The 18,717-nt window shown below is 46.0% G+C and overlaps 1 protein-coding gene across 1 annotated transcript in view; it reads left to right on the forward strand.

Annotated features, from left to right (window-relative positions):
• Positions 1-18,717, forward strand: part of CMTR1 (cap methyltransferase 1) — a 53,046-nt gene that overhangs the window by 32,376 nt on the left and 1,953 nt on the right. Inside the window, exons 14-23 of the mRNA XM_043907347.1 lie at positions 10,578-10,634; positions 11,402-11,459; positions 11,911-11,979; positions 12,962-13,093; positions 14,009-14,131; positions 14,816-14,907; positions 15,705-15,773; positions 17,062-17,109; positions 17,914-18,026; positions 18,584-18,692. Of these exons, the coding sequence (XP_043763282.1) occupies positions 10,578-10,634; positions 11,402-11,459; positions 11,911-11,979; positions 12,962-13,093; positions 14,009-14,131; positions 14,816-14,907; positions 15,705-15,773; positions 17,062-17,109; positions 17,914-18,026; positions 18,584-18,692 (870 nt within the window). The remainder of the gene's footprint in view (positions 1-10,577; positions 10,635-11,401; positions 11,460-11,910; positions 11,980-12,961; positions 13,094-14,008; positions 14,132-14,815; positions 14,908-15,704; positions 15,774-17,061; positions 17,110-17,913; positions 18,027-18,583; positions 18,693-18,717) is intronic.

Consider the following 18,717-nt stretch of genomic DNA (forward strand, 5'->3'; position numbering starts at 1 on the left):
TCAAACTGTAAAGAATCCACCTGCAATGCAGGAGACCTGGATTCAAGCCCTGGATTAGGAAGATCCCCTGGAGGAAGGCATGGCAACCCACTCGAGGATTCTTGCCTGGAGAATCCCATGGACAGAGGAGCCTGGTGGGCTGCAGTCCATGGGGTCACAAAGTCAGACACGACTGAGCAACTAAGTACAACACAGCACATGGTAGTTCTGTCTTTAATTTTTTGAGGAATCTTCATACTGTTTTCCATGGTAGCTGTACCAGTTTACATCCCTACCAACACTGCGTGAGAGTTCCTTTTTCTCTATGTCCTTGCCAACAGTTACTTGTTGTCTTTTTGATAATAGCTATTCTGACAGGGGGAGGTGATGCTGTGGTTTTGATTTGCATTTTCCTGATTAGATGAGTGATGTTGAACATCTTTTCACGTGTTTGTTGACCATCTGTATGTCTTCCACAGAAAAATATTTAAATCCTCTGCCTATTCTTTAATCAGTTTTTTAAATTATAGTTTAATCCAGTGTTTTTTAAATTGAAATATAGTTGATTTACAATGCTGTGTTAGTTTCTAGTGTACAGCAAAGTGATTCGGTTTTATGTGGAGAAGGAAATGGCAGCCCACTCCAGCATTCTTGCTCGGAGAACCCCAGGGACGGGAGCCTGGTGGGCTGCCGTCTATGGGGTCGCACAGAGTCGGACACGACTGATGTGACTTAGCAGCAGCAGCATATATTATTTTTCAGATTCTTTTCCATTATTACAAGGTATTGAATATACTTTCCTGTGCTATACAGTAGGGCCTTATTGCTTATCTGTTTTATATGTAGTAGTTTGTATTTGGTAATCCCGAATTCCTAATTTATCACTTTCTGCCTCTTCCCCCTTGGGTAGCCATGTTTGTTTTCAATGACTGTGAGTCAATTTCTATTAATCTATTTTGTAAATAAGTACCTGTGCATCATTTTTTTAGTTTCCACATCAAAGTAATATTGTGTGATATTTGTCTTTGTCCGACTTACTTCACTTAGTATAATGATCTCTAGCCCCATTCATGTTGTTGCAAATAATATTATTTCATTCTTTTCTAAAGTTGTCTATAGAGAATCACTTGGTGTGGGAAGCCTCTCCCTTCCATGTGTTTTTTTTCTTTTTAATAATTTAAAAAATTTATTTATTTTTGGCTGTGCTAGATCTTTGTTGTTGTGTGGGCTCTTCTTATTGTGGTGAGGGGGGCTACTCTTCACTGCGGTGTGTGGGCTCCTTATTGTGGTGGCTACTCTTGTTGCAGAGCACAGGGCTCGGGCGTGCAGGGTTCCGTAGTTGCACAGGCTTAGGAGCTGGGCGCGTGGGCTTTGTTGCTCCGCAGAATTTGGGTTCTTCCTGGACCAGGGATTGAATCCGTATCTCCTGCATTGGTAGGCAGATTCTTTACTACTGAGCCACTGGGAAGCCCTATTGCATTCTTTTTTATGACTGATATTCCATTGTCTGTGTGTGTGCCTACACACACACCACATCTTCTTCATTTATCTGGGTGTTTGTTTTTTTCTATGTTGAGTTGTATGAGTTCTTTTTATGTTTTGTATTGTAACCCCTTATCAGATATATTGTTTGCAACTGTCTCCCTCCCATTCAGTCGGTTGCCTTTTTGTTTTGTTGGTAGTCTCCTTTGCTGTGCAAAAGCTTTTTAGCTTTTGATGTAGTACCATCTGTTTAGTTTTGTTTTTGTTTCCCTTCTCTGAGGAAATGTGTCCCCCAAAATTGCTGAGCTTGGTATCAAAGAGCATACTACCTGGGTTTTCTTCTGGAAGTTTTATGGTTTCAAGTATTACTTATTTTTAAGTCTTAAATCCATTTTGGGTTTATTTTTGTATAAGGAGTGAGAAAGTAGGCCAGTTTGATTCTTTCACATGTAGCTCTCCAGTTTTCCCAACACCATTTATTGAAGAGGCTGTCTTTTCCCCAGTGTATATTCTTGCCTCTTGGTCATAGCTTAATCGCCCATATTTCCTAGTTTGAAATTAGGGAGCATGACACTTCCAGCTTTGTTCTTCTTCTGAAGATGATTTTGGCTATTTGGGGTCTTTTATGGTTTCACACAGATTTTAGAATTATTCTAGTTCTGTAAAAAATGCCATTGGTATTTTGATAGGGTTTGCATTGACTGTAGATTGCCTTAGGTAGTATGGTCATTTTAACAATATTCTTCTGGTATCTTCTAGTATATCTTTCCATTTGTGTTTGTTATCTTCAGTTTCTTGAATGAATCAGTGTCTTATAGTTTTATGAGTACAGGTCTTTTACCTCTTGGTTTACCTCTTAAGTTTGATTTATTTGTAGGTATTTTATCTTTTTGATGCAATTGTAAATGGTATTGTTTTCTTAATTTCTCTTTCTGATAGTTTGTTTTTAGTGTATAGAAATGTAACATTTCAGTTTATTAATTTTGCTTTTTTTTTTTAGCCTCACCTCATGGCATATGGGATCTTAGTTCTTCAACCATATGTCCCCAGGAGGAGTCCCAGTGGCCTCCTGTCTCTCAGGGAGGCTCTCTAATTTAAAGATCAGCAGGTGGGTCTCACCCAGACTCCTTTCAAATTACCATCTGAGTACTGGGACTTGGGAGTATGTGAGAATTTGCAAGTGCCCTTTAAGAGTCTGTTTCCTACAGCCCTCCAGCTCTCTTGTAAGTAAGCCCTGCTGACCTTCAAAGCCAGACATTACCAGGCTCGTTTTCCTGGTGCAAAGTCCCTGGGCCGGGGAGTCTCATCCAGGGCTTGGATGCCTCAGTCCTTGGGGAGAACCCCTGCATTTGTGGTTCTCTTTCCATTTGTGAGTTACCCACCCAGGGTTGTGGGTGTTGTGTATACCTCATCTCTGCCCCTCCTACCCATCTTATTGTAATTTCTTTTTTATATCTGGGAAATCTTTTCTGCTAGTTTTCACATGGTTCTCATAGATAGATGGTCTGTTTAGTTCAGTTGCTCAGTCGTGTCCGACTCTTTGTGACCCCATGGACTGCAGCACACCAGGCCTCTCTGTCCATCACCAGCTCATGGAGTTTACTCAAACTCATGCCTATTGAGTTGGTGATGCCATCCAACCATCTCATCCTCTGTTGTCCCCTTCTCTTCCTGCCTTCAGTCTTTCCCAGCATCAGGATCTTTTCCAGTGAGTCAGCTGTTCCCATCAGGTGGCCAAAGTATTGGAGTTTCAGACTCAGCATCAGTCCTTCCAGTGAATATTCAGGGTTGATTTCCTTTAGGATGGACTGGTTGGATCTCCTTGCTATCCAAGGGACTCTCAAGAGTCTTCTCCAACACCACAGTTCAAAAGCATCAATTATTTGGCGCTCAGCTTTCTTTATAGTCCAACTCTCACATCCATACATGACTACTGCAAAAACCATAGCCTTGACTAGACGGACCTTTGTTGGCAAAGTAATGTCTCTGCTTTTTATTTTTTTTTTTGTTTATTTTTTTTGTTTGTTTGTTTTTTGCTTTTTAATATGCTATCTAGGTTGGTCATAACTTTTCTTCCAAGGAATAAGCATCTTTTAATTTCATGGCTGCAGTCACCATCTGCAGTGATTTTGGAGCCCAAAAACATAAGTCTGCCACTGTTTCTGCTGTTTCTCCATATATTTGCCATGAAGTAATGGGACCAGATGCCATGATCTTTGTTTTCTGAATGTTGAGCTTTAAGCCAACTTTTTCACTCTCCTCTTTCACTTTCATCAAGAGGCTCTTTAGTTCTTCACTTTCTGCCATAAGAGTGGTGTCATCTGTATATCTGAGGTTATTGATATTTCTCCTGGCAATCTTGATTCCAGCTTGTGCTTCATCCAGCCCAACATTTATCATGATGTACTCTGCATCTAAGTTAAATAAGCAGGGTGACAATATACGGCCTTGACGTACTCCTTTTCCTATTTGGAACTAGTCTGTTGTTCCATGTCCAGTTCTAACTGTTGCTTCCTGACCTGCATACAGGTTTCTCAAGAGGCAGGTCAGGTGGTCTGGTATTCCCATCTTTTTCAGAATTTTCCAGTTTATTATGATCCACACAGTCAAGGGCTTTGGCATAATCAATAAAGCAGAAATAGATGTTTTTCTGGAACTCTGTTGCTCTTTTGATGATCCAACGAATATTGGCAATTTGATCTCTGGTTCCTCTGACTTTTTTAAAACCAGCTTGAACATCTGGAAGTTAATGGTTCACATATTGCTGAAACCTGGCTTGGAGAATTTTGAGCATTACTTTGCTAGCGTGTGAGATGAGTGCAATCGTGCACTCATAGTTTGCTCATAGTTTGAGCATTCTTTGGCATTGCCTTTCTTTGGGATTGGAATGAGAACTGACCTTTTCCGGTCCTGTGGCCACTGCTGAGTTTTCCAAATTTGCTGGCATATTGAGTGCAGCACTTTCACAGCATCATCTTTTAGGATTTAAAATAGCTCAACTGGAATTCTGTCACCTCCACTAGCTTTGTTCGTAGTGATGCTTCCTAAGGCCCACTTGACTTCATATTCCAGGATGTCTGGCTCTTGGTGAGTGATCACACCATTGTGATTATCTGGGTCGTGACGATCTTCTTTGTACAGTTCTTCTGTGTATTCTTGTCACCTCTTCTTAATGTCTTCTGCTTCTGTTAGGTCCATACCATTTCTGTCCTTTATTGTGCCCACCTTTGCATGAAATGTTCCCTTGGTATCTCTAATTTTCTTGAACTAGTCTTTCCCATTCTGTTGTTTTCCTCTATTTCTTTGCACTGATCACTGAGGAAGGCTTTCTTATCTCTCCTGGCTATTCTTTGGAACTCTGCATTCAAATGGGTATATCTTTCCTTTTCTCCTTTGCTTTTTGCTTCTCTTCTTTTCACAGCTATTTTTAAGACCTCCTCAGACAGCCATTTTGCTTTTTTGCATTTCTTTTTCTTGGGGATGGTCTTGCTCCCTGTCTCCTGTACAGTGTCACGAACCTCGATCCATAGTTCATCAGGCACTCTATCAGATCTAGTCCCTTAAATCTATTTCTCACTTCCGCTGTATAATTGTTAGGGATTTGATTTAGGTCATACCTGAATGGTCTACTTTCTTCAATTTAAGTCTGAATTTGGCAATAAGGAGTTCATGACCTGAGCCACAGTCAGCTCCCAGTCTTGTTTTTGCTGACTGTATAGAGCTTCTCCATCTTTGGCTGCAAAGAATATAATCATTCTGATTTCAGTGTTGGCCATCTGGTGATGTCCATGTGTAGAGTCTTCTCTTGTGTTGTTGGAAGAGGGTGTTTGCTGTGATCAGTGCGTTCTCTTGGCAAAACTCTATGAGCCTTTGCCCTGCTTCATTCTGTACTCCCAAGGCCAAATTTGCCTGTTACTCCAGGTGTTTCTTGACTTCCTACTTTTGCATTCCAGTCCCCTATTATGAAAAGGACGTCTGTTTTGGGTGTTAGTTCTAGAAGGTCTTGTAGGTCTTCATAGAACCGTTCAACTTCAGCTTCTTTAGCATTACTGGTTGGGGCATAGACTTGGATTTTGATATTGAATGGTTTGCCTTGGAAACGAACAGAGATCATCCTGTCATTTTTGAGATTGCATCCAAGTACTGCATTTCGGACTCTTGTTGACTATGATGGCTACTCCATTTCTTCTAAGGGATTCTTGCCCACAGTAGTAGATATAATGGTCATCTGAGTTAAATTCACCCATTCCAGCCCATTTTAGTTCACTGATTGCTAAAATGTCGACATTCACTCTTGCCATCTCCAGTTTGACCCCTTCCAGTTTGCCTTGACTCATGGACCTGACATTCCAGGTTCCTGTGCTGTAGTTTGGTGTCCCGTGTGAGAGGGGAGCCCAGGGTCTTACTGTGCCATCTTGGACAAACCTCCCTTTGCCCATTGTTAAATTGATTTGCTTGGTTTTTGTTGTTTAGTTATAGGAATTCTTAATACATTCTGGGTATTAATCCTTAATCAGATGTATGATTTGAAAATATTTTCTTGTATTCTGTGGGGTTTTGTTTTTGTTTTTTACTGTATTGATTATGCCCTTTGCACAGAAGTTTTATATTTTGATATAGTCCAGTTTATCTATTTTTTCTTTTATTGCCTGTGCTTCTGGTGTCATTCAAGAAATCCATTGCTAAATCCAGTGTCATGAAGCTTTTCTTTGTGTTTTGTTTTGAGAGAAAGAAAAGTTTTATAGTTTTATTTCTTATGTTTAGGTCTTTGATCCATTTTGAATTGATTTTTGTAGGTAATGTGAAGTACGTGTCTAACTTTATTCTTTTGCATGTGGATATCGAGTTTTCCCAACATTATTTGTTGAAGCCTATCTATATGCATTTCCCATGGAATGATCTTGGCACTCTCGTTGAAAATCATTTGATCATACATGTGAAGGTTTATTTCTGAGCTCTCTATTCTGTTCCATTGGTCTTGATGCCAGTACCGTACTTTTTACTGTAGTGTTGTAGTAAGTTTTTTTAAACTCAGGATATATGAGGCCCCCAGCTTTGTTCCTCATTTGCAATATTGTTTTGGCTATTTGGGGTCCCCTGAGTTTCCGTATGATTTTTAGGATGAGTTTTTCTATTTCTGCAAAAACTGCCATTGGAGTTTTGGTAGAGTTTGCATTGAATCTGTAGATTGCTTTGGGTAGTGTCATCATGTTAACAATATTAAGTGTTCCAATCCATGAACACAGCATGCCCTTCCATTTATTTTTATCTCTTTTCATTTTTTTCAGCAGTGTTACACAGCTTTCAGTGTACAAGTCTTTCACTTCTTGATTTAATTTATTCCTCAGCACTTTATTCTTTTTGATGCTATTGTAGATGGAGTAGTTAACTTCATTTTCAGATTGTTTGTTGTTGTTATATAGAATTTGTGACTGATTATTAAAGCAGTTTTTTGTGGAATCTTTAGAATTTTTTGCATAAAAGATCATGTGATCTGCAAACTGAGATAACTTTGCTTCTTCCTTTTCAGTTTGATTGCCAAGAAGTTGTAAATTTTGATGCTGAAATCCAGTTTATCAGGTTTTTTTTTTTGGTGATTCTTGTTGTCTCTCTAAAAGACTTTCACTGTTCTAAAGTAATGAAAATATTCTGACTAGAATATCAGTCAGAAGTTTCATCTAGAAGTTTTATTTAGGTTCTTTAATGTCTCTCAGCAGTTTTATGGTTTTCAGTATAGAGATGTTACACATCTTTTGTTAAATTTATTTCTAAGAATTTTATGGGTATGTAAATGGTATTTTAAAATTTTCATTTTCTAATTGTTCATTACTAGTATATGGAAATACAATTGATTTTTGTATATTGACTACATATTTTGTGTGAATGCTTCATTTACTTATTAGTTCTAATAATTTGGTATATTCCTTAAGATTTTTTACATATATAACCATATCTTCTGCAAATAAATAATTTTTTGCTTTCCTTTCCAATTTGAATGTCTTTTAATGTCCATTGACAGATGAATAGATAAATATATATGTTCCTTTATATATATACTTAAAGGAATTAAAAAAGGATTAGTAAAGGGAAATTTATAGCATTTAAATATACATATTTGTTGTCGTTGTTCAGTCACTCAGTCGTGTCGGACTCTTTGCGACCCCATGGACTGCAGCACGCCAGGCTTTCCTGTCCTTCACTGTCTCCTAGAGTTTGCTCAAACTCATGTCCATTGAGTTGATGCCATCCAACCGTCTCACCAAAACTTCAAAAAACTACACATTTATAGATTAATCCCCTTCATGAGCCTATACATAAAAATCTTCCCTTGGTGGCTCAGTGGTAAAGAATCTGCCTGCCAATGGAGGAGACATGGGCTTGATCCCTGATCCGGGAAGATCCCACAAGCCATGGAGCCACTAAGCAGGTGCGCCACGCCGACGGAGCCGGTGCTGTATGGCCCGGGAGCCGCCACCGGAGGGCAGTCCCCTGCTCTCCGGAGCTAGGGAGAATCCTGCGCAGCCGCACAGACCCAGCACAGCCGAAAATTTAAAATAAGTAAGATTTTTTAAAAATTAGTAAATCAGATTCAGCAATGTATAAGAGTAATGCTCATGACCAACTGGAGTTTATCTAAAAATGCAAGATTCGTATACCATTTGAAAACCATTTTTTGTACTTCACTGTATTAAAGGAATAAAGAGGAAAAATAATAATTTTGATAGATACAGAAAGAATATTCAACAAAATTAGACATCTACTCATGATTAAAAACTAGCAAACTAGTGACAGTGATAAACTAGTCACAGGGATAACTCCGTCAGTGTGTCCGTGTCCTTTTCCCTCTGACTGCTTTCAGGGTTTTCCGTTTATATTTTGTCAATTAATCTGTGACGCAGGAGGTAAGAATATACATTGGAGAAAAAACAGTCTCTGTGTCTTTGTGTCTCTGACTATAAGTGTTGCTGGGAAAACTGGTGAGCTACATGTAAAAGAATGAAATTAAAGCATTTTCTCACACCATATACAAAAATAAACTCAAAATGTATTAAAGACCTACATGTAAGACCAGAAACCATAAATCTAGAAGAAAACAAGGGCAGAACACTCTGACATAAAGAGTAGAAATTTTAGAGGTGGAGGGATCAGGCCCTAAGGCAAAGAAAGCAAAAATAGAGAAATGAGACCTAATTAAAGTTAAAAACTTTTGCACAGCAAAGGAAACCAACAAAATGAAAAGACAACCTACTCAATGGAAGGACATATTTGCAAATGGTAAGACTGATAAAGAATTAATATGCAAAATATATAAATAATTCATATAACTCAACATCAATAACAACCCAATTAAAAAATGGGCAGAAGATTCGAATAGACATTTTTCCAAGGAAGACATGTAGATGGTCAACAGGTATATGAAAAAATGCTCAACATCACTAATAATCAGAGAAGTGCAAATTAAATGTGATCACCTTGCACCTGTCAGAAGGACCATCGTCAAAAAGTCTACAGATAACAAATGTTGATGAGGAAGTGGAAAAAAGGAAACCCTAGTACACTGTTGATGGTACACACACAGACTGAAATATTAGTCATTTAAAAAAAGAATGAAATTCTGATATTTGCAACAATATGGATGGACCTAGAGCAGTGGATCTTAGTGAAATCAGTCAGACAGATAAGTTATCATTTATATGTGGAATCCAAAAAAATGAATAATAAAACAGAAATGGACTGATAGATTTAGAGAACAAACTACTGGTTACCAGTGGGGAGAGGCAGGAGGGGAGGGGCAAGATAGGGGATTAAGAGGTACAAACTATTATGTGTAAAATATATAAGCTGCAGGGATATATAGCCAGTATTTTATAATAATTTTAAATAGAGTATAATATACAAAAATTTGATTATGTTGTATACCTGCAACTAACATTGTAAATCAACTATACTTCTATAAATTCGCTATTATACCATATTCGCTAATATACCATTTATCTCTAATATATTTTTCATTTCTAGAATTTTTGCTTTTGAAAAATATAGTTATATCTGCCAGTATTTTCCATCTTTTTAAGTATACTATACCTTTTTCACTAGATCCTTTAACATACTTTTCAGTTATTTTAAAGGTCTTGTCTGATAATTTTAGCATTTGGATCATCTCTTGGTCTTGTTCTGTTGGACTGTTTTCCCTCTTGTCAGTGGGTCACATTTTCTTAGAGCTTTATCACGTCTCGCTTTTTAAATGAAAAAATTTGTCTCTAAGAGTCGTGGAGGCTAAGGTAGTAAGGGCGGCTCTTAGCGCAGGTAGTCAGTTTAATGTGTGCTTGAACTAGGTCTGGACTGTGTTGTTGCTTCATTTAGAATCAGTTCAGGGAATTCCTGGTGGTCCTGTGGTTAGGACTTTAATTGAAAAGTTGCAGGTTTGGGGATCCCTGCTTGGGGAACTGAGATCCTGCAAGCTGCACAATGCAGCCAAAAAAAAATCATTTCACTATGGCTTTCAGTTTTTTTGTTTTTTTTTTTAAATAATTTATTGGTTGCTCTGGGTCTTTGTTGCTGCTAGCATGCCTTCTCTAGCTGTGGTGAGAGGGGGCTACTCTTTGTTGAGGTGCTCGGGCTTCTCATTGCGGTGGCTTCTCTTGTTGCAGAGCACGGGCTCTAGGCACACGGGTTTCAGTAGTTGCGACTCACAGGGTCTCGAGCTTGGGTTTGGAGGTTGTGGTGCAAAGGCTTAGCTGCTCTGCGGCATGTGGGATATCCCTGGACTGGGGAATCAAACCCATGTCCCCTGCGTTGGCCGGCGGATTCTTATCCACTGTACCACAGGGAAGTCCTCAAATTTTTAAGGATGAGATCAGAACCTTCCTTATGGCTGGGCTTGGGATCTGAGGGTCTGGAGGGTTTGACTCAGTTCTGCTTCACCCTAAGCCTTCATCAGGTCCTCGTAACTGTTCCTTAAGGTTGTGGTTGAAGGGGTTCTTTTTTGACTTTAACCCTGTCCCCAAACATAGATAGCCACTGCTCTGGCTAAACTTCTCTATCCTCATGACTGTAGGCTGTCTTTTTTGGTAATTCTTCTGAGATAAAATCCTTTTTTTTTTTTTAAATTCCAGCCACTGCAGTCTGCAGATCAAAGCTCTGGCCAAAATCCGTGCCTTTGTGCAAGATACGTGAGTGTTGCCCTTTCCAGAATCTACCTATTTCAAGGGAAGATCTTTATGTTTTGTTCCCCACCCCCCACCCCCAACCTGAGCTCTTTACTTCATTTCTACAAACATTTAAAAATACCTACTTTTTTATCTCATACTTTACCGTATTCTTTGAAGCATGCCAAAGACGCACATGGCATGAACCTCGGCCTCAGAAGCTTATCTGTCTTTGGACAGATAAGAGTAACCCAGGCAAAGGATACAGGAAAAGTTGTTACCAGTGCATCAGAGAATGTAGAGGGGCATGTGTAGAATATCTAATGTTCAGGGGACATAAAGAGTGATCAGGTGAGGAGAGGGAGGACTGGTCAAGGAACACCTCTGGTAGGGGGTGAGCAGAAGCTAACTCAGCTTTCTCGGGCATGGTGACGTCCACGGGATGGACTTCCTGTGGCCTCTGTCAGGGAAGGAACCGGTGTGTTCTGATGGGTAATTGGGAGAAGGGTGTTTGGGGACCCTGCCATCCAGGGTGGCCAGGAGGGTGGCTCCTCCCTTCCCTTTGTGGTTGAGCAAGGAGATCATCTCGGTTTCTGTGCCCCTGTGCCCTCACCTCCCGGAGGCAGAGCCGTGTGAGTGTTATAAGCACCTTGGGTAATGACGGCTTAGCCTCATGTGGGCATGCACACGTTCATTCACACGACGTCCTCTCTTGGGGTTCTGATGGGTGTGCAGGAGGCACACTCCTCCTATCCAGAGGTTTCAGTCATTTACTGGCTTCATTTTCCCAGGACACTGATCGAGCCTCGGCAGGCAGAGATCCGGAAAGAGTGCCTCCAGCTCTGGGGGGTGAGTGTCCCCCCGACCCAGTTTCGCTCCAGGGCAGGAAGCTCTCGAGAAGGCTGGGACTGACCCCCAGCCAGGCCAGCCCACAGCACTCAGGAGTTGGACGTCTCAGCACTGCTGGGAGTCACCTCCTTGGCTCTTTCACTCCTCGTTTAGCCCCGCAGACTGGTCAGAAAGGGCAAGGGTGGTGGGTGAATGGGCCTCAGTTTCCTGCTGGTGGCCCTGGGTAGCAGTATTGACCACAGAGAGCCCCAGAGAAAGGTAAATGGCTTTGAAGGAGTGTTACCACAAGGCCTGAAAGGGAGCAGTGACTGAATTGGCCACCCCAGCCCCCCCTTTCCGGCTTCCTTGGGTGCCATTTCTTCTTGCCCAGTCTGAGCCTATGTGTAGGCCCACACACAACTTTGATCAAAAGTGCGCTTGAAAACCAAAGTTCTTTGCTGTCTTGTTTCAGATCCCGGACCAGGCTCGAGTTGCTCCTTCTTCCACAGATCCAAAATCTAAGTTCTTCGAGCTCATCCAGGTAAGCTTGGTGTCTGGTAAAAATAAAGAGTTAGAGAGGCCTGGTAAGAGGTGATATCACTGAGACCCCCCAGGTGCCTGGCCTCCAGGGGGCTTGTGCAAGTACCACATGGGCTTCAGGGGTGGGCTGAGACCTCCTTCTGGTCTCAGGTGGGGACTTTTGGTGAGGGTGTTGAGTTCCCACAGAGCCCACCAGGCCGCCTGAAGATTCTTGGCCTGAGATGTGTTGTGATCAGCATTCCCGCTGCCCCAAGCGTGGTGCTGGCTCTTACTCCCCGGCAAGTTTAGGGTGCCCTGTGCTGCAGGGGAGACACGAAGTGTGAGGTGATCTTAGGCCGGGAGCTGGTCAGAGGGTCAGGAGGGGGTGGCAGGAGAGCTCCACAGTGGAGCGGCCCAGACCTAGGCTCCCTGGTCTGTTTCTGGTGAGTGGTCTCCAGAATTCTTCTGCCCTGTGTTTTCCTACCACCTGAATTCCGGCTTTTCCCTGGGCTTCATTTAAATCTGGCCCAAATCTTGAGCTGTTGTGCAGGTCAGGGACTGGAGAATGAGGTTCAAGATGGCCTCAAAAAAACAGCATGTGTAAATTTTTCTGAAACAGGTGGAGAGATCACTTAACTGCTTTCAAATCAACTGCTTGCAAGTCTTTGCTTTCAGTTTTATTGAAGGGGAGGCTTTTATATTCTGGTGACATTTCCTTATAGCTCTGGTAAATCGATCTGTACTCAGGGACTCGGTGTTCTTTCCTTTTCCAGCCTCTTCTAATAGGTCCTAAAGGAACACTCCAAGCAGGTGGAATTAGATCCCAGTTTGTTCCTGCTTAGGTAGAACAGGGGGCATGTTTCAGAGAGCAAGTGCTTCTGGTCCCCACCCGCCCCCCGCCCCCCAGCCTGCCCTAACCCTCTGCCCCCAACCCCCCAGGCACCCGTACTGAGCGCCTGTGCCTTCCCCAACCCAGCCGTGTTTTCTCTGACCCGGGGCTGCAGGGCACTGAGATTGACATCTTCAGCTATAAGCCCACGCTGCTTACTGCCAAGACCCTGGAGAAGATCCGCCCAGTGCTCGACTACCGCTGCATGGTGTCTGGCAGCGAGCAGAAGTTCCTCATCGGCCTGGGGGTAAGCCTGCAGCTGTTTCCCTCCCCGGCTTGGGTGGTGGAACCGTGCTGTCTGTCTGTGGGAATCTGGACAGCCGCCTGCCACACTTGGCGCGTGTTTGTTTGGCACTGAGGAGCTGGCGCTTTGATCCAGGGAAGGTATTTCTTGAAACTTCCCTTCCTTTCTTCCTCTGAGTCACCCATGTGTCATTCATTCTTTCACTTACTCATGTATTTGCTTGTTCACTTTGGTGCGTTGCTGAAGGGAGCACTGCCTCCTTCCTGGTGACGTGGAGCCTCCTGGGTAGCAGGGTGGTCAGCAGGCTTGGCCGGCTCGGGTCCTGGCAGCCGTTTCTTTGCAGCACCGCCCCCACCCCCGTCACCCCTGTCTGGCAGAGACACCACCTATCCTTACTCTGGTGCCTTTGGAGTCTAACACGAGGTGAGGGAGAGCAGTTTTGTGTCTGAACCGGGCAAAGTCCTCACCGCGCTCTCCTTCCACTCTGACTGGTCTTCCTGTATAGTTCTCTGTCTTCCTCACTTCCTTTCTGTGTCCTCTCACATTTTCTCTTTCTCTTTCTTCACTGTCTCCACTCTGCTCTCTGGATCCTTCACTAAACCCTCTTCACACATAGACCAAGCTGGATATTTCCTGAGGGCCACTGATCATGGACTCAGGCCTCCTGAATGGTGCCTGAGCCCGTTCCCCCCTCTCCGGTGGGACCAAGTCAGAGCACTCCTCTTCCGCCGAGGCAGCGGAGGACAACACTGTCCTGCTCGTGTATGAAGTGTCACCAGCTCCTTTCTCCAGACCTCTTCCTCTGCCATTTCCAGCCCCATCACCCTGGAGCCACCAACTGAAAGCCTTTTTGAGAACTGAGCCTCTGACCGCTCAGTCCCTCTTCTGCCTGACCTAACCTCCTCTCTCTGCCCGTAGAAGTCTCAGATCTACACGTGGGATGGCCGCCAGTCAGACCGCTGGGTCAAGCTGGACCTGAAGACAGAGCTACCCCGGGATACTCTGCTCTCCGTGGAGATTGTCCATGAGCTGAAAGGGGAGGTCAGAGGTGGTTCTGCTCATGTGTTGTGGCTCTGCCATCTAGGGAACTGAGGCACAGCTGGGCTTGGCCCTTCACCACCCCCGCCCCCCCCAACACCCCAAGTTAACTGGGTTACAGTGTATGTGGTTGTTGACGGGGCCCAGGGCCCAACAAAGGCTTTGTAATTATTCCTCCTCCTCCAGTAGTTGCTTTAAGCCACACTATGTTCGGGTGGGAAGGCTCACAGTCTCCTTCTGTGCAGGAAATCTTGATCATCTCTGGGTAGCAAAGGCCCTAGTCAACCTGCTGTGTAGTTTTTAGATATTGTTACTGACCAAGGATCCCTTGGGAAAGAAGCAACTTGTTATTTCCCCTGAGCTTTGGGTATTACCACCATACACATAACTGTCAGAACAGTCAGTGGGAGCAGTGGGCCAGAGCGGGAAGCCAGCTTCTGCCAGAGCACCATGGCAGTCTCACTGGGTCTGAGATTTAAGGGGGCTGGTCCAGCACCTCAGATCTCTTGTCTGCTCAGAAGCCTGGGCCAGTCTGGTGCTGAGCATCAACTGGGAGGGAGGTGAGGGAAATGTGTTCAGAGCACCTCCCTTCCCCCAGCTCTTTGAACGGAGGCCAGCAGGCCACGTTGGGTGGAGTGGGCCCCAGGCCAGTGCCTGGCGGGGTGGGCAGTGTCCTTGTCCTTCTAGGGGAAGGCCCAGCGGAAGATAAGTGCGATCCACATCCTTGATGTCCTCGTGCTGAATGGCAGCGACGTGCGGGAGCAGCACTTTAACCAACGGTCTGACCGGGGCCCTGGGGGACAGAGGGGGAGGTGGGCCAGGGCAGCGCTATGGCAGCGGCCTCTGTGGCTTGGCTCCTCACTCAGGTCTTGTCTGCTTAAGAACACTCTTAGTTTCCCTCTTCTACCCACTAGCTGGTTCCTAGGGCACGGTGAGAAGTTGGTCTTGGCACTTTCATTCACCAGGGCTCCACCTTGCCACCGTTTAGATCAGGAGTGATGTTTGCCTTAAGGCTGAGCAAGAGGGTGGCCTCACGGGGAGAGGGCGGGTCTTCTCCCCAAAGAATGTGTTCTGTGCTGGCTGGCCCCACGTGTCAGTTCACCGGTGTCCCACAACTCCCACTTCCGTTTGTGCACAGATGCTTAATCAGTTGTTTAAAGGGAGTTACAGAACACCCTTACGCCACCGTGCCACTGACATCTCTCCTGAGCTGGCTCATCTGAGTGGGTGCACTGTGGGATCAGTGGTTTGGGGTGAAGGAGCAGACGTTTACAATAAAGATGATACTTGAAGTTCTGCTGGAGGTGGCTGAGCACAGCCAAAGTTACACTTGAGGAAAACCAACCAAGATGTAAAATTAGAGGTCAGAATCCAGAGAGGGGGAGCGGGCCTCCCTGATGACGTTGGTGGAGAAGGGCAGGAGGGGGCCTTCAGGGGGACACGGGTGCCGCCTCTTAGAGCAGCTTTGCTGCAGATTCAGGAGTGCCCTCCCACTGGTGCCATGAAGATGCTCTGGGGGCAGGGGTCCTGATAGAGGTACCCTTACTTGCCTCTGAGAGACTCCATTGGATTGTAGGATTCAGCTTGCTGAGAAATTTGTGAAAGCTGTTTCTAAGCCCAGTCGGCCCGACATGAATCCCATCAGGTGAGCGTATCACCTCTCCCCCCATCCTCCTTCCCCGTTGCTTCTTTCTGGCTAGTGCCTGCCCCCGTCCTCTGAGGTGGGAGAGGGCTCAGTGGAGGCCAGGCCAGCGTTAGAGGTCAGACTGCCCTGATGAGTGATGTGCTTGGGGGTCCTGGAGAGGTGCCTGCTTGGCCCCGAGTACCTCCCCGTCCCACCTGTCACAGCAGGCCAACCTCCACAGGAGAGATTCATTCCTCGGGGTTCAGGTGTCCTCATTTCAGATGCTCGTGCTTCTGAGGGCGCTAACACACCTGTGAGCCACACATTCGTGCTTGGGTATCATTAGCATATCAATCCTGGCCTTTTCATTTTTTTCGGGTAAGAAAAGGGTGCTGAGGGAATGGGAGTTTTTGAACGTGATAAAGAGAAGGGTGGTTTGAGGTAATGGGCTCCTTGGTGCATGGAAAGAAGGCCATGGTTTGCTGCCATGTGAGGTGGTATGAAAGGCCCAGGCCCCATGCGAGGCGAGGAGGATAGGAACAGGCAGCAGACGGACGGAGAAGAGACTTTTCCAGTCTGGGCCAAGGTCTGATGTGATGATCTTTGGGGCTTCGTGTGTCTAGAAACTGAAAAAATAATTTTCACTATTCTTTTTAATACAAATTTACTTAGAATTAAATCCAGTAGTAAGAATGCACTTTATAGAAGTCTTCTGAAAGTCTTAAAAAAGTAATTTCTTCTTGTGCTTTAAAATGTCCTGTCTGCCAGGTCCTGAGAAGCTGCTTCAGGGACCCTGCCTCTGTTGTGTGGGGTCTGGTTGCTCAGTCTCTGGGCAGCTTACCCAGTAGTGGCTCAAAGGCGTGCTCAGCGGCATCCAGGGCTGGGGGGCTGGGTAGGGGGTCTCCTCACCCGAGGTGGAAATAGGCCTGTTAGGACGATTTGGAAGTAACTGTTACCCGAAAGCCTAAAATTCATGTAGACAGACCTGGACAAGGGCCTGGTCCTTAGTGTCCTGGCCTCTAGTGATGGCCACGTGGGGCTGGAACACTGATGGGACGTCGCCGCCAGCCCTTCCTCTCCCTCCCTCCCATCCTCCTCAGTCCTCCCCAGCCGGGGCTCTGCTCCCCAGGTGCCCCGGGCCAGGCTCAGCTGTGAACCCTAGGGCTTGTCTGTGGGCGCAGTGCCAGGCTGGGTCCATGTTCGTGGTGGCCTGGGTGGTGCGGGGCCTGTAGGCGCAGCCTCCTGCCTCCCCCTGCTGCTCAGACAAGTGCCCCGGGAAGCCCTGTCATCTCTGCGCCTCTCCCCACAGGGTGAAGGAGGTATATCGGCTGGAGGAGATGGAGAAGATTTTTGTCAGGTGAGTTTGAAAGGAGTTGGGGTGGGGCGCGTGGCAGCGTCCAGGACTCCTCCTCTGCCTTTCTGTAAGATGGGTTGGGGGCGCAGTGCCGAGTGGCCCCCATGGTCCCTCTAACCCCCACCTCCTTTGTCTGCATGGCAGCCAGAGGTCCCCGGCTGAGCTGATTCAGCACCGTCAGGAGGGGAGCAGGGCGGGCGCAAGTCAGGCAGAAATACGGGCTCATTGATGCTGTAACAGTTACGAGTGTCCAGACGAGGCAGAGCGCAAGCTGCCTGAAACACTATAAATCCAAGCCCCTAGTGCCGAGAGGGGTTGAGCCAGGGGGTTGGAGGGGTCTAAGTGCTTCCTCGTGTTCTCAGCTGTTGTGCGGGGTGCTCACATCTGGGGGGCTCATCCTGGGTGTGCCCACTGGCCACTGGAGCCAGACCTGGTCTCACTGCTCCCGAATTAACTCTTCAGTGGCCATGCTGAGACCATGGCTGGTGAACTGAAGGCCCAGCAGCACTTGGGGTTTCAGATCTCACCCCAGCTGGTGTCACCCTGACACCCCGCAAACAGCAACACAGCAGAGGTGTGTGCCATTCCCCTGCTTCCACGGCTCAGCTGGGAGTTCAGAGGCTGAGTTCTAAACCCAGCACCCCACCGTGTGACCTGGAGCAACTCAAGTCTCTGCCTCAGTCTCTCTTATGTTGAGCCGAGATTCAAGTATTGGGTTGGTTGGTTCTGACATTAGTCAGAGATTAACGTCAGGACTGTCTGTCTCACACACACTTCCTGTGTGCACACCTGCTTGGGAAAATCAAGGTTAGAGATGAAGATCATCAAGGGCTCCAGCGGCACGCCGAAGCTCAGCTACACTGGGCGTGACGACCGGCACTTCGTGCCCACTGGCCTCTACATCGTCAGGACGGTGAACGGTGGGTGATGCGCCCCTCTCCCTGACCCCTCCCTCAGCCAGGGCGACCGGCCCACACCCCACCTGGGCTGGCGCTCAGGGCTTCCTACTGAGGCGGGCAGAGCCAGGTGTATGTTGAGGGGGACTGTCTTCCCTGAGCTCTTGTGTCTTTGGTGGTCCCGGGGGTTGGGCTGGAGAGTGAAGCCCAGCTTGTATATGTACATTGGTGTCCTCATGGCAGGAGAAGGGCCTTCCCCACCGGCAGTGGCAGATCCAGAAAGACAAACCTGGCCATTTGTATCTCCTGCTGAATCCTCTTCCCTCTGGCTAACAGAATCCTGTTCCCTCTGCCAGGGTCCCAGAGATGGTACCCTGGAGGGAGGTGGGGTTGCTGAGAAGTAGTCATCTTAGGCGTCCTCCTGGAGCCCCTTTGGGCTGATGATGAGGGCTGTGTCCTCCCAGGCTGTTTTCTGCTGCTGTTTGGGGAAGAGGCATGGAGGAACCAGGGAGGAGGGCCTGACCCATCCCCCAAGGGTCTTGTGTGTCCTTTCTGAGCCTCTTTCCCCTTCCTCCCATCAGAGCCATGGACAATGGGATTCAGTAAAAGCTTCAAGAGGAAGTTCTTCCACAACAAGAAAACCAAGAACTCTACCTTTGACCTCCCTGCAGATGCCATTGCTCCATTTCAGTAAGTAGGCCTCCTCCAGCCCTGC

The sequence above is a fragment of the Cervus elaphus genome, chromosome 7 (assembly GCF_910594005.1).
Source record: "Cervus elaphus chromosome 7, mCerEla1.1, whole genome shotgun sequence".
NCBI lineage: Eukaryota > Metazoa > Chordata > Mammalia > Artiodactyla > Cervidae > Cervus > Cervus elaphus.